A 17626-nucleotide genomic window follows, 5' to 3' on the forward strand; every position below is an offset into this window, starting at 1 on the left:
TCTTTGGAGGTCTTTAAGCAGAGGCTTGACAGGCATATGTCAAGAATGCTTTGATGGTGTTTCCTGCTTGGCAGGGGGTTGGACTGGATGGCCCTTGTGGCCTCTTCCAACTCTATGATTCTATGATTCTAGATGGCAATTCCAAATCATACACTGCTTAGAGCATGATTGCAAGGGGCTTGCCCCCCACCCCCCCGGGCAATTTCTATTGTGGTTGTGCTGATGGCTTCATTCAGCTGTGCTTATACATATCTCTTTGTTGTTGTTGTTGTTGTTTTGAGTCCTGGCGAATTGTTCTGATTGTCATGCTAATCGTTAATAATACGTCCATGTCTTGGATATTTTCTTTCTTCCTTTCAAAATATTATTTTCCGTGTGCAGCAACCTGCTTGCCTTTGGGCCACATGCGGTGGCTGCGGAAGTCATTGCTGAAATGTGCATTTGCTAGATAAGGGGATTTTTAATGCCAGCCGCTTGGTTGGCTTCCAGGTTAGTTAACACCTATGTCATGCTGAGATTACGGAGTTGCTTTCATGTTCCGATATGCTTCTCTCGGGCTGTGAGAACGTCACTGGGGTCCACTGGGCCTCTGCAGAAATTGAGGAATTTTCGTATAATCGTAGAGGTGGAAAGGACCCCAAGGGTCATCTAGCCCAACCCCCTGCAATGCAGGAATCTCAGCTAAGGCATCCATGACAGATGACCATCCAAACTCTGCTTAAAAGTATCCAAGGAAGGAGAGTCCACAACCTCCTGCGGGGAGGGGAATTCGAAAGGCTGGATAGCAAGGGGAGTATGAAATGAAATTTGCTCAAACTTGAGTCATGGGTGAGTGTGTGGTGGTGGTGGAGGAGGAGGATGAAATTGGGTGGTGGTGGGACCCACATATATAAATGGAGGCCAACAGCCTCAGTGGCTGATTGTATTCTCATTTTCCTTGGCTAAGATGATTACTATATTACCCAGGGGTCGGCAAGGTTTACCTTGGCTGGGCCGCATCACTCCAGCAGAGATCCCTCCATGGGCCAGATCGCACGCGCCCCCCCCATGATTTTCAGTGCCTGCGTCTGCGCAGACGCAATTTCCGGTGCCGCGGAAGCAAGTCCCTGTTTAGCACAGTGTGCAGGGACTCACCGAGCGGGTGACTCAGTTCGGAGGCAACTCGTGGGCCAGTTAAACCACCTCCGCAGGCCGCTTGTGGTCCATGGGCCTTAGGTTGCCAACCCCTGTTATTACCGGTTGCAGTGAAGGGTCGGTTTGCACCCTTTCAAGCTCTAATTGAATTGTCATAAACTGTGCTTTTACGCTGCTGTTCAGAGTAGTGGGTGGAATTCAACACAAACCTGCCATCGGCAGAACCATCTCTGCTTGGTCAACAGCATGATCTCCCATTTTCTTCGCCTGCCTGCTGAACTGGGGGTTGTCCTGACCCTGCAGAGCCAATTTGGGGGAGCAGGGACATGGGGGGGGATGCACAGAGGGAAGGAGGGGGCAAGTCCTGTTGCACTAGCGGGACTCGTGCTGGCTCCCACTAGCACATCGACTTTGCTGTATCCAGCCCAATATTTATCTGTCTGTAGATGTATCTATCTAGTTTCTAGTTCAAGAAAAAGCTTACATCAGGTTTTGGGCAACCTGTGGCCCTCCAGATATTCCGGGCTCCAATTCCCATCATCCCCAGCCAGCTTGATCCATAGAAGCTGGAGTTCAACAACTTCTGGAGTTCTACAGAAAAAGGTCCCATTGAAGCAAAGTTCCCATTGATCAGGCCTGGCATGGGGAGCAAACAGATTAATATATGCATATTAGCACCACAGCATCTAGAGGTCCACAGTTTGCTCATTTCTGGCTTAGCACATGACACAATTCATTAGTCCTTAAGGTGACACAAATCTCTCTTTGTATCTTTTTGCTGCGGCAAACTCTGTGTGGGTAACCCTCTGTAAGGGTTGACAGAGGAGGGTGTTCAAATAACAGGTTTTACTTACCGGTAGGTCAGTTACTCTGGCTGTGTGATAGCCCTGAGGGCATGCACAGCACACACACCCTGACACACACAAACACACACAAATCATGCTTGCCATGTGACCAGGTCCTGCATCACTTTGATGAGATAGGCTCATGGGACCACTTGGATCAAGGTATTCCTACTCACCTGCCCTGCCTCCCAGTCTGGGGAGTGGTGTGGGCAGGAATGAGGATATGAAGAAGAGCCTCACAGGGCCTGATACCCCATAAATTGCTACAACAGCCTGGGAGCTGACTGCAAAACACATGTGGTTTGTGTACCATGAAGGTGCTAAGTACCATCATTGCATTCATGAACATGACCTGTGCTACTTTCTTCTGCCCATGAAAGCTTCTTCTTCTTCTTCTTCTTCTTCTTCTTCTTCTTCTTCTTCTTCTTCTTCTTCTTCTTCTTCTTCTTCTTCTTCTTCTTCTTCTTCTTCTTCTGTCGTTCAGTCGTGTCCGACTCTTTCTTCGTGAACCCCTGGACCAGAGCATGCCAGGCACTCCTGTCTTCCACTGCCTCCCGCAGTTTGGTCAGACTCATGTTGGTGGCTTCGAGAACACTCTCCAACCACCTCGTCCTCTGTCGTCCCCTTCTCCTTGTGCCCTCCATTTTTCCCAACATCAGGGTCTTTTCCAGGGAGTCTTCTCTTCTCATGAGGTGGCCAAAGTATTGGAGCCTCAGCTTCACGATCTGTCCTTCCAGTGAGCACTCAGGGCTGATTTCCTTCAGAATGGATAAGTTTGATCTTCTTGCAGTCCATGGGACTCTCAAGAGTCTCCTCCAGCACCATAATTCAAAAGCATCAATTCTTCGGCGATCAGACTTCTTTATGGTCCAGCTCTCACTTCCATACATCACTACTGGGAAAACCATAGCTTTAACTATACGTACCTTTGTTGGCAAGGTGATGTCTCTGCTTTTTAAGATGCTGTCTAGGTTTGTTATTGCTTTTCTCCCAAGAAGCAGGCATCTTTTAATTTCATGACTGCTTAGCTGTGGTAAATATTTTGTAGATAACGTCACTTGTTTCCAACTCATTTTGCACCTTTATTTGATCTGCATCCCTTTGCGGCACCTTTTAGTACCATGTAATGTTTGTTTTAAGGCTGGCATCCTTAGAAGACAGCTGTGGCCAGAGGGCTTGTCTTTACTTTCCAAGAATGCAACAGCCAGGAAAACACTACATAAAAAAGCATTCTGCAAATCTGAGCAATATTCTAACCTCCCTCCTGCTTCCTTTTCTAAATATATTTCAGGCTGACATTAATACTATAAGGTATGTTTGTACGACATTGCACAGTCTACTACAATAGAAACTATATAGTACACAGAATAATTAGGATGGGTGCTAATCTGATAGTTTTGCTTGCAAGACTCGCTTCATGCTGCGTGGAATAATTCCCCAGGTCCTTCCCTATGTAACACATATGTTCACAGCAAAATTTGTGCCTGGGGTCAGCATCTGAGCTGTGTGTGAGAGCACGAGTTTGTGCTGCAGCTTAGTCCTGGGACATCAACAAATGTTCCTCAACTGAGCATGTGCAGAGTGCACTTCTAATAGCAACAAATAACTGCAACTGGGACCAGTAGACTCTGGAGGAGGGCTTCTAGGCTATAGGAGTTTAAACCCTACTACCCATTTTAAAAAAACAAACAAATCTTGCTAGTCATGTATCATGCTACTCCTACTCAGAGTAAACCCACTGAAATTGGTAGGCATAACTAACTTAGGGCCATTTATTCCAATGAGTCAACTCTAGCTGGGTACAGCCCTGAAAGATTGCCAATATATGAGGCAGAGTGGCAGAGCACAGATTTTACATCTAGAAGTTTTCTTGCCAATTGAAAGTGTGGTACACCTTAATACTGAATACTGAATCAGCCATTCATTTGCTTAGCCCACTCTTCTCTCTCTGTCTCAACTGATGGCAACTCTCCAAATCACGGACGTTTCCCAGTTCTGGCTGCTGACTAGCACCTCTGAACCATCAATGACAGAACTTGGCGTCTACCATCTGAATTTCCCACAATGCACTTCTCTGGAAGTGCCAGAGTTCTGGTGCATTGTGGGTAAAAAAACCACCCCAACAACAGCAAGCATCTGCCACAAATCACGGTGGCCAACAGTGGCCAGTACCTTTCTGAGGGACCCCTCAACCCTGGGGCTGGCTGGCCCTACTGAGTAGGGGCTGTGCTTGGAAGGCTACTGAGGTCCTTTGCTGCTTGCACTGATTTAGCGATAAAAAGTCAGAGCTGTTCGCTGAGCAATGCATCATCCTCCGCAACCCAAGAGATGTGATTAGAGCTGCTGAAGAACTGAAGCACGTAATCGATAGTGACCACAGTTTGACAGCGTTGGGATCCAAGCTGGTGGGGGTCCAGGAGTTAGTGGGCGGGCAGGGGGTCCGAGAAATAAGACTGTGGCTTCAGAATGAGGCCTGCTCATTAGCCAACTTTCATTAATTGCTTGTGATTTTTTAAAGGAGAAAAAAAACTTCTAATGAACGGTGGTAAACAAACACAGATCAAGCAATTATCACCTTAATCTGTCTTCGAGCTTCCTTCTGCAAGAGCTTCATTTTTCTTTCAGTGTTAAAAACAAAACAAAACAACTTTACAGGAGTTACTCCCAGAGAGGGAGAAGAATAGAGTAAGAGGCATAAATAAATAATTGTATCTCTGTTGTTTATTGTCAATAATAATAATAATAATATCATTGTGAGAAGTGAGGTTACAGGGAACCAGGCAGAGGGCCTTCTCGGTAGTGGCACCCGCCCTGTGGAACACCCTCCCAGCAGATGTCAAGGCAATAAGCAACTATTTTACTTTTAGAAGACAACTGAAGGCGCCCCTGTTTAGGGAAGTTTTAAATGTTTGATGCTGTACTGTTTTTAATATTCGGTTGGAAGCCGCCCAGAGTGGCTGGGGAAACCCAGCCAGATGGGCGGGGTATAAATAATCAATTACTACTACTACTACTAGTAGTAGTAGTAGTAGTATTTATATCCCATCTTTTTCTCTAAGCTCAAGGTGGTGTACCTGGTGCACTCACTCCCAGGGCCGGCTCGTCGTAGACCCCCGGTGGCGCAGGGCACCATGGCGCCGGCCTGCCAGGAGGGCGCCGTGAGCTGCGCCCGCCCGCTGGCCGGCTGGTCCGCCGGTCCGCTGCGCAGCTGCGGGCGGCGCCCACCTGCCCACCGCGCTGGGAAACGGGGCGGGAGGGCGCCGGAGAGATCGCGCTGTGCCTCCCCGCCCGCCCGCCGCGCACACCCGCCCACAGCGCTGGGAAACAGAGCGGAAGGGTGCCAGAGAGATCCGGCGCACCATGGCGACAGGGGCGTTTAGGACGGCGCTGCTCGCTCCTCATTTAATCCCCAAAACAACCCTGTGAGGTAGGTTAAGCTGAGAGGCAGTGACGGTCAAAGGTCACCCAGTGAGCTTCATGGCCGAGTGGGTCAGCTTGTTTTCACAACGAGGAGCCATGAGTTACGGAAGTGCAGAGGGTAAAATGCATGGCGCCCGTCCTGGTGGCCTATTTTCCCATTGCGGTGCCTCTGGAATGACAGGGTGTCCCCAAGCATTGCTCAAGGGGGATTGTGCCGGGGCAATGTAAACAACGGGTTAGATTGCACAGTGCTCGGTCTCGTGTCTTGAGCAGCACATCCCCCATGTCTGGATGCTCTGAGATAAGGGTGCCAGGTGCACTGGGTTACCCACCCATTGGTTCAGGAATGTTGGTTCAGCAGAAAAACCTATATAGGAAAGCTTGTCTAGACAAAACTGTTTTAACCAGAATGATGGAACGCAGGGAAGGGGAGGGGTTCGACAAGCCTCTTGTCAAAGATTCACCATGGAATGACTCATGTGATTATGCAGTTATATTTTATGGGTATTTGGGAGAGGGGAGGAAATGGGGGGTGGCAGCTCCGAACAACTGTTTCAGCTGCTGTAAGAAACAAACAAACAAACAGTGGAACATTTGCAACTCCTGGTTTGAGGCTTGAGCATTTGCTTTGCATGCAGAAGGTTCCAGGTTCAATTCTTGGCATTCCCAGGTAAGTCTGGGAAAGACCCCTGCTTGAGTCCCTGGATAGCTGCTGCCAGCTAGTGCAGGCAATATTGAGTTAGATGGACCAGTGACCAATGTGGGAGGCCCCAGGTTTAGTCCCAGGCATCTCCAGTTTCCAAATGGATCAGGTAACAGGTAATACCCCAAATTTAAAGAAGAATGGAAGGTGTTTATTGTATATATACAAAAGCATTGTACGCAGCTTAATACATTAGCAGGGTTTTAAGATTACTTGTAATTTTGTTATGAATGGATAACAGACAATTTAAACAGGTTTTAAATTTAATAATGGGCATGCAGTAAGTTGGTAAATAATAGAACCAAGGAAGGGACTAGAGGGAAGTCATTCTGTTTTGTTTTGTTTTTGTATTGTTTTTATTTTTTGGAAAAATCAAAACAATGTTATTAAAAAAAAGGTAGCAGGTGATATCAAAGGTCTCTGCCAGAGACAAGGCAGAGCAGGCAAGTAAAGGCTCTTTGGAACGATAACTTGACTCTGTATAAAGCAGCTTCCAGTTTTCTGTTTGCACCTCCTTCCCCCCAACAGCATTCATGTAGAGCAGGGGTCCCCAGACTTACCGGCGTTTGGGCCGGTTCCCACCGCGCCGATCGCGCGGCGGGCCGGAGGGCGGGGGGAGTGCGCTTCCAGGGTGGAAAAAGCGCCGAAAATCCGTGGTGCACATGCGTATGGGCCTCCCCCGACCCGGAAGTGCACCAGAAATGACCTCTTCCGGGTCGGGAGAGGCCCATACGCATGCGCACAAAGGATTTTCGGCGCTTTTTTCCTGACCCGGAAGAGCGCTGCCGCGCCGCGCGCCATAAGAGCGGGCGGCGGGGGGGCGGCGGGGGTCCTCGCGAGCCGGATTGGCAGGCCAATTGGGCCGCATCCGGCCCCCGGGCCGTAGTCTGGAGACCCCTGATGTAGAGGGTTCACTTTCCTATTTTTGGATCTTAAGTTTAGTTTTCCACATTTCCACATAAATTTGTGGGTGTTTTTTTTTAAGTCCTCTTGAAAATTCATCAGTATTTTGGATGATCATTTCTCCTAATACTGTCATTTTTGTATGCACTCTTGCCTAAAATGCTCATTTCTTGCAAAGCAGTTTTCACTAATGAGATGTATACTTGCACGCTGTTTTCACTAAGATACGAATTTCTATGCACACTTAACCCTGGTATATGCAATTTTGTACCCTCTTCTTGGCCGGCCGGCTGCATTGCAGCATCATAGCTTCCAAGTTCCGGCCTGAGAAATAAGGGACTGGACCAGAAGTAGCAGACCGGAAGTAGCGCTGCCGCCATTTTGGAACTGGGCGGAGCATGTTCAGAAGCTACTTTTGATGCTGCTCTGCCCTGTTCCAAAATGGCCACCACACCAGAAGTCACGCTGCAGCCATTGTGGAACTGGGCAAAGCAGCATCAAAAGTCGCTTCTGAGCATGCTCCGCCCAGTTCCAAAATGGCCGCCGCGCCAGAATAAACCGGGGAAAAACAAAAAAAAATCCGTTTTTTCGGCTGGGGACAGCCGGAAAAACGGGCGTTTCCCGGGGAATACGGGAGACTTGGCAGGTATGTGCAGCATCCAGAGAAGTGCTGATTGCGAAGGATGGCTGCGAATTCCAAAGGATGGCAGTTGGCAGATGGTTTCAGAAAGTGCAAATTAAATAGGTTCACCTTTGAATGCAAATTGAATCGATCCCCCCACTCCCCAATCCCAATGCTCGGAGAATGAGAAATGTAACACACACCCATAGCTGAGGTGGATCTGCAAGCAGTGAATTCTCCCCCCTCTGTGTGGCAGATGCCTCTTTGCATATTTACACCTGTGGGATGGCAGCCCGGTGGCCCCCTTGTGCCTTTCATGTCCTCATCTTGGACCTTGCCAGCGCCCTAAAGACATGAGCAATCCCACACACTGATGCCCTTCAGAAATAAGGCATTGGAAGGCAGCCTCGCGACAGGAAGGGAGAATGGCAGAAAGGTGGGCTTAGGTGCTGCTGAATCCAAACATGGAAAGGGTTTGCTGTGTGTGGCTGCCAGCTGGGCCACCCCTGCTGCTTATTAGTGCCGCTGCGCCTCCTGGCACATCTACTAAAGGAGCTCTGCAGGGTGGCACAGTTCTGCTGCGATTCCACCAGATTAGCCAGAAAAGCTTTGCGCTCTTTTGTTATGGCACTGTGGGAGGACTGAGAAGTTGGGGTTTCCAGCCTCTCAATCACCCCAACTTCTCGATATCCCACCTTTTTTTATTCTTTCTTTCTCTTCTTTTTCTCCTTCCCTTCCTTCCTTATGTCTCCTGTCTTTGTTCCCACCCCGCTTTGGAGTCCTATGTCTGGGGTCTGTTTTAAGGTTCAGGGATCACATACTCCTGCGGGTGGTCGGTGGTTGATGGAGAGCACTGGACGGGAGACAGGGAAATGTTGATCTCCCTGGGTGAGAGGCTGGGAGGAGAAAGGAAAGGAGGAGCTACGATCTTCTGTGGGTGGTAAGGGCTAAGAAGTCCCTTTAAGAGAGGACTCTATATGCTACTCAGTTTATTTGTGTGTTTTTTTGTATTTATTTGTATTTTGTGGCAGTTGTTAGCTTATTATATTATGAAAAACTTTAATAAATATCCTATTACAAAATAAAATAGGAGCTGGGTTTTCCAAGCATGGGGCAGCTCTTTGGAATGGCCTCTCTCTGTGATGGCATCCTTGGTCACAAGTTATGGTCCCTGCAAGAAATCTTCATGTCTTCCACTTCAACCATGGTTCCAGGCTCCAATAGATATTCCCCCCATGCATAAAGTGTTGGCTCATTAACATTCCCTCAGCAACCCTTCACAGTGGTGGTCCTCTGCCCCAATAAGGTGCACTGGCCCTTGGTTGAGAAAAGTTTCTGCTTTGGCTGATGGGAATTGTAGTTCGGTTGCACCAGGCAGGTCAAAGGCCCTGCACACCTCTGCTAATGGAAGGGCCAAAGCTCTATGGTGTCAGTGTTTCTCAAACTTGGGTCTCCAGGTGTTGTTGGACTACAACTCCCATCAGCCCTAGCTAGCAGGACCAGTGGTCAGGGGTGATGGGAGTTGTAGTCCAACAACAACAACTGTTTTCGCAGTAGTGATGTATGGAAGTGAGAGCTGGACCATAAAGAAGGCTGATCGCCGAAGAATTGATGCTTTTGAATTATGGTGCTGGAGGAGACTCCTGAGAGTCCCATGGACTGCAAGAAGATCAAACATATCCATTCTTAAGGAAATCAGCCCTGAGTGCTCACTGGAAGGACAGATCGTGAAGCTGAGGCTCCAATACTTTGGCCACCTCATGAGAAGAGAAGACTCCCTGGAAAAGACCCTGATGCTGAGAAAGATGGAGGGCACTAGGAGAAGGGGACGACAGAGGAGGAGATGGTTGGGCAGTGTTCTCGAAGTTACTAACATGAGTTTGACCAAACTGCGGGAGGCAGTGGAAGACAGGAGTGCCTGGCGTGCTCTGCTCCATGGGGTCACGAAGAGTCAGACATGACTAAACGACTAAACAACAACAATAGGTTCTGCTTTGCATGCAGAAGGTTCCCCTCACTGTCCTCGTAACTGTCCTGGATAGTACTAGCTACCTCCAAAATAGAGGAAGGAAGTGGAGAATGTTGCATGCCTCTTGACTTTGTGCTAGATTGGTCAGCTAGTTGCCATCTGCCTTTTTACTCCCTGCCTCCATCTGGTTTTGTTCCTTCACTGATCCTGCACTGGTTCCCAGTGGGGCTTCTTCCAAGGTGTACACTCAAAAAGCAATTATCTTTTTAAAAAGGAATGCAATTCTCTGTGCCAGCCACAACATAAATCCCAAACACACTTCTTTCATGGGAATAGATGTCGTTTTGTGCTTACAACACAAGATTCAAGCCCCAGAGGTATGCAAATCTCTGCTTGGCCACATGCCCACTCACAGATCTGTAGCTGCTGTGTAGGGAATTTCTAAGAAAACCATGCAAGCCAAGTAAGTATTCTTTGTTGTTGTTTAGTCGTTTAGTTGTGTCCAACTCTTCGTGACCCCATGGACCAGAGCACGCCAGGCACTCCTGTCTTAAGTTCTTCCTGGTGTTGAGTTGGAATCAACAATGGGCCTTTCAAATAAGGTAGGAAGAGCTGGAGAAGGCACAAAATGGACAATGAAAGCTGCAAACCGAAAGCCACTTTCCTGGGACCAAGCCTCACTGAACTGAGTAGGATTTACCTAAAAACTCAAGAGCCCTGCAGAATCAGACCCAAGGCTCACCTAAATCTAGCATCCTGTTTTCACAGCGGCCAACAAGGCAAACTTTTTTCATCATGGCATGACAGCCTTATTCCCCATGGATGTCTAACCCTCTTCTAAAGCCATCCAAGTTTCTGACTGTCTTGAAGGAGCGAATTCCATCTCTTAACCATGTGCCTGGTGAAGAAGTACTTATCTGCCTTGACTCTTTCTTTTTAAATATATATATATTTCCATTTTTAACAGTATCCTTATACAATTAAATCATTTTCAATTTTTTATACATCTGAGATTACTTGAATCCCCAGGTCCCGGTCCCTAGTTTCCAATGTTTCTCTATTTCTTTCTACTGCATCTAATTACATTCTTCAAATTTGTTTTATATCCATTTTCAATTTTAGCCTTGTCACATTTTAAGTGTTATAACAATCCTGCTAATGTTTCTAAATTTCTACGGTGATCTCACTCTTTACTAAATTTCTTGTCATCTTGGTGTTTGATCTTCTCGGTCATTTTTGCCATTTCGGCACAGTCCATCATCTTGATTATGTTGGAGATTCATTCCCCGTGTTTGCATTCATGGGATTGTTGTCTATCACATGATGGTATATGTTTACATTCCACAGAGTCAGAAGTGACGGAAACAGGATGTTGCTGTGTTTCTTGAAGTGGGACTAATGTCCTTTGTTCTTTCTCTTTGCTGTCTGATGCTAGAGAGAGAGAGAGGGAGCCATGTTGCAGTGCTCCGTGTGTGTTTATATGTAAATAAACATAGATTAGCCAAATGCTGAGCTACTGAGTTCTGTTACGCAATTGCGCAAACTCTGCAGATCTGTAAGTGTGCTGATGTCAGTTGGCATCAGTCGCTATGATGTTAGGGCTGAAGAAAGCTTTTGAAGCTCCCGAACGATCGACCAGGAGGGAGAGAACATGCCAGCTGGCCATGTGTCTCTGCTACTTGCGAGTAACAGATCCTAAGAGATCATCCATTCTTCTTTTGTTGATACTTTCTCTTCCTTCCATTTCTGGGCAGAAAGCATTCTTGCAGCTTTTGACGCATACATAAATAATCTTTTCAAGATGAAATACCAAAGGACTGACCTGACTCTCCCAATATCCAGCTTCCTTGGATGGCCCTGATTTCTGCTTTTACGAGAGAAGAAAAACTTTTCACTATCTACGATGGGCAGCCTCCTCAAGGAGGGGAATCTGCCGAGGTAATTCATCAAAGGGCTCTTCTCCCTAGACAGAACATTTCCTGCTTCTCTTGCCCAGAGGGGGCTGGGAGAAGGTTCATTCCGTTTTGTTTTCTTTGTTAGGAGAAAGAGTTTCCCACAACAAACGATTCTCAAGGATTTCAGCATTGCACTCCAGTCAGCTGTTAGCAGGAAATGGAACCTCCAAAGAGACCAGGTCTTGGGAAAATGCATGACCACCCATCCCAGCAGACTCTCCAAGTTAATGTGAACAGGAAGTTTAATTGGAATCCAGCTGGGGTCTGATGCTTGTACACACTGCCCCGTTCGCTTCAAAGCAGCTGCTGAATGAAAGCATTTAAAGAGAGACTTTTCAGCTTTTCCAGCCAGACAGGTCCACTGAACAGTGAATGGGAGCCTTCCTCTTCCTCAAAGCTTTCTTGCAACTTCTTGCAGCTTGAACTGTCCCTAGAAAGCATGGTTCTCTGCAGGTTTTCCTCTTGCCCCACTCCTCCCCAAGGGAAAACCCATTCTTTGGTGATGAATCGGAACAGAGGGAAATCCGGGGGAAACTCAAATCGCTGTTTACTCCAATCTAGCAAATAATAAAATTTAATTATTATTGAGTGCTGTGGAGCTGTTTTCCCCTGGGGGGGGGGAATTCTACGGGACAAGGGGAATTGTGGATAAGCTCTCAGATATCTCTCTTATCCACTCTATTTCTCCATCCTTCTTCCGCTAAATATCAGACTGCCTATCTCAAAATACAAACGGGAAGAAGTCATGCAAGATTCTCCCCCTCCCTCTGCCGCTTGCCCCGATTTGAAGCTGCAATCCAGGAAGATGAAACTGAAGGAGTTTTCAAAGTGCTTTTGGTGGTGGTGGTGGTGGTGGTGGTGGTGTGTGTGTGTGTGTGTGTGTGTGTGTGTGTGTGTGTGTGTTTCAGCTCAGGGAATTGCTCAGAGAATATTGACTCCAGGCTGTGTGCTGATCAGCTGCAAAGCTGTGGATCATATCTGGTGTCTGCAAGGTCTCAAGTTTTAATAGTGTGACTCTAGAGTAAGCAATTTGGGAATAATATGAGCCATTGTTTCTTTTCCATTTGTTACACAGGTGACTGTTTTTATTTTGGTGGAAGGGTTGCATCCCCACGTTGAAACCACATAGAAACCCAGAGACAGAAACAGTCCAGAACACACACACACACACACACACACACACACACACACACACAATGGAATTTGTTCTTGCAAAGGAAGACTCGATGTCCCCCAATTTGGATGGCTTTAAAAGAGGATTTGGCAAATCAATGGAGGATGAGGCTAACTATGAAGGCTATGTTCTATTTCCACTCTCAGTGCCAACAGGTCTCTGAATAGCAGTTGTGGAAAATCATAGGTAAGGAGAAAGATGTTGCACTCAGGTTCTGCTTGCAAGTTTCCCGTGGACATCTGCTTGTGAGAACTGAAGGCTAATGAAAAAAAACCTCACAGCTAGAAGTGTCTAGGGGCCAAATTTCTCAAGACTGCTAATTTGCCGTTTGGTCTAATTTTATTTTATCAATGGCTCAGGAGTGTCAGGTACCACAACTCTATGGGAGTGTCTGGATTTAGTGCAGCTCAATATTGTTTTTAATCCCCCCCCCGGTAAATATGCAGATCAGCAGAAGTTGTGGCGAGGGGGGAGAGTATTTTCTTCACCAGTGTGGCGCTGAGCTGGGAGGGGAGGGAGACCATACCTGCCAAGTCTCCCGCTGAAAAATGCGAGATCAGCAGCGGCACAGCTCTGGAAGTTGCGTAGAAGCAACTTCCGGGGCCGCTCTTCCCATGTGTGGGCACCGGAAATCGGGCAGAGCGGCACCGGAAGTCGCTTCTACGCATGCCCGGCAGCAATCTTGGTGGTGGCTGCATGTTGGCTGCCATCTTGGTGGTGGAGGTTCTTGGTGGTGGAGGTGGCGGCCATCTTGGTGATGGAGGTTCTTTGGGTAGGTGGGTCCACAAGTTGCCTGTTCTGGATGGGGTTGCTCTCCTTCCGAAGGCGCAAGCGTGTGGTTTGGGGGTACTCCTGGATACTGGTCTTTGTCACTGGTGGCCCAAGTGTCCTCTGTGGCAAGCAGTGCCATTTCCTAGCTTCTGTTTCTCCAGCTACAACAGTTCCTGGACAGGAATAGCCTGGCTGCTGTAAAAACTTTGTCATTGTTTACTGACATTTTGGTTGGTATTGCCCAACTGTGGATTTTTGTGTTTTTCTTCTTCTTATGTACCGGCATGCAGGCCTGGGGTGGCATCCAAGAAACTCATCCCATCAACACAAGGAATTACGCTTCCTCAACAAAACTTCCCCCATCTCCCCCCCCCCACCCAAACCTCTGGAGCTGGTTTTTTTATATAAAAAATTCATTTTTATTTGGTTTTACGAATACAGTGGTACCTAGGTGTAAGGGGGAGGGCTTATAGAGAACCCCCCTTTCATCCGAAGCAGCCCATCTCCAAGCAGTCATGAAAGTGAAGGGACGGATGAGGAAAGTCAGGAGACGGAAAGGGAGTGCCAGACCTCTGGCAACATCCAGGAGCCCCTGCTCCACAGGCAGGAAGAGAGGAAGAGGGGAAGAGAGGAGAGGACACAGGCAGAACGCAGACCCTTCCCCCCGACACCGGAATTGAGGAGGAGGAGAAAGGGGAGGAGATTCACTGTCCCGAGGCTTTTATGTTGGTCCAAATCACGGAAGGGGGCAGTGCCGGATTCTGATTCGGAATGAGGAGACATGAAACCGACCGCTCACTACACTGTAAATACTGTGCACTAATAAAGACCTTTGAAAGACAAGCATGTGGAAGGTCGTTACTCAGGAGTAGTCGCAATAATCCCTGACACTAGGTTTAAGAACAGCTTAGTTTATGAACAACTTCTATTAAGAACGCTGCAAAACACCCCTGAAGTAAGTGTTTTGGTTTGGGATTTCTGCCTTGGAAGCAGAACATGTTTCTCTTCCTGTTGAGTGTGTTCCATTTGTAAACCGAGTCCCCCGCTGCTATGGGAAAGCACGCTGCTATGGGAAATCCTTGGTTTAGGAACGCTTTGGTTTCAGAACAGACTTCCGGAATGGATTAAGTTCGTAAACCAAGGTACCACTGTACAGAGTTACAGTATAAACAAAGAATCGAAAATTATATCCACATAGAGAGATTCCTCCGAATCTCAGGACTTTCCCCCAACCCCCTCCATGGGGTCCCATTTTCAACATTTAATACTACATATTCTTCCATGCTCCAGTTTTTATATCAAGCCATATTATCCATGGTAATTGTTACACTACGAGCGAAATAACAATCCTGCTACCGGTAATGTTTCCATCTGCTTACAGTGGTCTCCTAAATAACTTATAATTCCCCTCCCCTCCCCCCATTCTTTTATAATGTTTTCTGTCCTCTTGGGTTCTGAGTTTTCCAGTCAGTTTTGCCATCTCGGCATAGCCCATCAGCTTGGTTTGTCACTCCTCTCTGGTAGGGACTTCATCTTCCTTCCATCTCTGGGCTAGTAGCATCCGGGCGGCTGTTGTTGCATACATAAAAAGTCTTTTCTGTTCCTTTGGGATGCTGGTACCTATAATTCCTAATAAAAAAACCTTCTGGTTCCTTAACAAAGGTTATTTCAAGCATTTCTTTTTCATTTCATTGTATATCATCTCCCAGAAAGCTTTTATTACCTTACAAGTCCACCACATATGATAAAAGCCTTGCACCGATGCAGTTGAGCTAGTTGGATACAGCCCATGACCTTCTGCAACAAAACGCTGCATCATTTTTGTTGTTATTGCTGTTTGACAGAGAGGTTTCGGGACCTGCTGTTCCTACATTCCACCTGGGATGCTGAGATCCTGCCGGTCTTCCAGCAGAGGCATTATCCTAAGTAAGTAAACGTTACCTTCTCCTTCGGAAGAATTAGATAAGTAAAAAAGGCACGTTTTGTCCTGTGGTTTCCCGTGGTGCAAAAGAGATTGGTCTCTGCGCTCCCAGACTGATGGATAAGCCACTGATCTCGGCGTCTGGACTGCATCTTGCTTTGCTTGACGTTGTGCATCGACACAGGGAAGGGTCTAGTTAGGTTAATCCCTCTGCGTATCTTTTGGTATTCCTTCTCTCGTGATGATAGACACTCCTGGATTTTTAACAAGGCATCCTAGGTAGGTGCCGCACGCACGCACACAGACATCACAGCCTGCTACAACGATTGAAACATGCAAGCCGACTGAATCAGGAACCTGGTTTTTGCGGCAGCCAAGTCGTAAACAGAGACACCTTCTAATGAGAGCTTGCTTGTTTTCAGAAGAAAGAGAGGTAAGACAGAGATAGGTGAGAGTGCACCCGTAATTAGAACGCGCCCATCAGAATCAGATGCCACTTTTATTGTTAATTAACAAGGTGTCCGTCATTATCAAGGGCTGTGGGGGAGGGGGCTTCACATGCTGCAAAGATCTTGAGGTTTTTTTTCCTATCAGGCAAGGCATGCATGATGTCTTTGGGTCACACTGTCAGTGATGGAGGTTCGGTTTTGACCTCAGCGTAGCAGTATCCCAAAATGGAGTGGTTTTTATTTTATTTTTCCCCATACAGAAATACATCCTTTGAGGAATGGGGGCTAAATCTGCCCCCTGCCCCTGGCGACCTATAGCCTTTGATAAGGAAGCCTCATCTCATCCGCATAGCTCCATTTTCTCATCTGCATAACCCCATTCCAGGTTCTGCACTTGGGACTCAGCTACACTAGTAAAAAAACCCCAGTGTTTTAAATGTGTTATAAACATGCGGCACCAGATGGCGCTGTAGAGCACAAAACTTTTCTATGTGATTTTACATTGCGGTTTTTCCTATTTTGTTATAACGATTTAATTTATAACTTATTTATAGCATATTTCTCCCTGTATGAAGATCCACCCTCTGGCATGCTTGAGACCTGGCTTTCTCTATACCTACTCTGTATTTCAGTTCCAAACGATCTCTCTGTGTGCTGCCCCTTAGGTAGCCAAAATGGCAACTGCCATGCTCACTAAGAGGTAGCACAGATATGGGGTAACAGGACCCTGCTTTTCTTGTATCTTCTCTTGGTTTACTTGGTCTACATCGATCTGTGTATTTATATAGTCGGAGGCCACCAACATGTTTGGGCTGGTGGATCTATCTGGATTTTTGTGAAAGTGCCATGAGCTCTAGTCGCAAGATGGCTGCCATGGGAGCATGGCATAGCACAAAATGGCTGCCACATCTAAAAGACCTGAAAAGGAGATAGGATTGCAAAATGGTCTTTCAGCGCCTCTCCTCAGCTACTGCCACACTGTCTCTCAGAGAGAAGCTCTTTGCACCTCCCTTGTGTTTAGAACAGAAGGTGTCTATTACTGCCATTCAATGATATTTAGCCATGTTTGTGGGTTGGGTGTTCAATGAAGGAGAGGTTGAGCCGCTGCAAGCAGGAAGTGAGCCTGGAACAGCAAAGAAATCCTCATGCATTTTATAGAATATATAGTGCTGATGAACATTTACTAGAAGTGTGACTTCAGTCCTATGCATGCTCAAAAGGAAGTCCCATTGAACCAACTGAGTGGACATAGGATGGTTCTGCTTGAGAGCCAGTGTGGTGTAGTGGTTAAGAGTGGCAGACTCATAATCTGGTGAACCGGGTTCTCGACTCCGCTGCTCCACATGCAGCTGCTGGGTGACCTTGGGCTAGTCACACTTCTTTGAAGTCTCTCAGCCGCACTCACCTCACAGAGTGTTTGTTGTGGGGGAGGAAGAGAAAGGAGAATGTTAGCAGCTTTGAGATTCCTTCAGGTAGTGATAAAGTGGGATATCAAATCCAAACTCCTCCTCCTCCTCCTCCTCCTCCTCCTCCTCCTCCTCCTCCTCCTCCTCCTCCTCCTTCTCTGATGATGTTTTAGTATCATCATCATCATCATCATCATCATCATCATCATCATCTGTAGTACTTCATGTAGTCAGTATGCTTTATCAACTGCATTGTGTTTGTCCTCACAGCAGCCTTTATTGCTGCTATTCAACTGTGTGAATATTTCTTTTTTTCGCACGTTGAGTTTAGTTAAAATACACCGAGGTTGGATT

At 47.0% G+C, this 17626-nt stretch overlaps 1 protein-coding gene across 2 annotated transcripts in view; it reads left to right on the forward strand.

Annotated features, from left to right (window-relative positions):
- The window catches only part of NOX4 (NADPH oxidase 4), a 91731-nt gene that overhangs the window by 47215 nt on the left and 26890 nt on the right, over window positions 1–17626 (forward strand). For both annotated transcript variants that reach the window (XM_035116490.3, XM_060273886.2), the window contains exon 13: window positions 15341–15422. In XM_035116490.3, coding sequence (XP_034972381.3) covers window positions 15341–15422 — 82 coding nt within the window. The remainder of the gene's footprint in view (window positions 1–15340; window positions 15423–17626) is intronic.

The sequence above is a fragment of the Zootoca vivipara genome, chromosome 4 (assembly GCF_965207765.1).
Source record: "Zootoca vivipara chromosome 4, rZooViv2.hap1.1, whole genome shotgun sequence".
Classification (NCBI taxonomy): domain Eukaryota; kingdom Metazoa; phylum Chordata; class Lepidosauria; order Squamata; family Lacertidae; genus Zootoca; species Zootoca vivipara.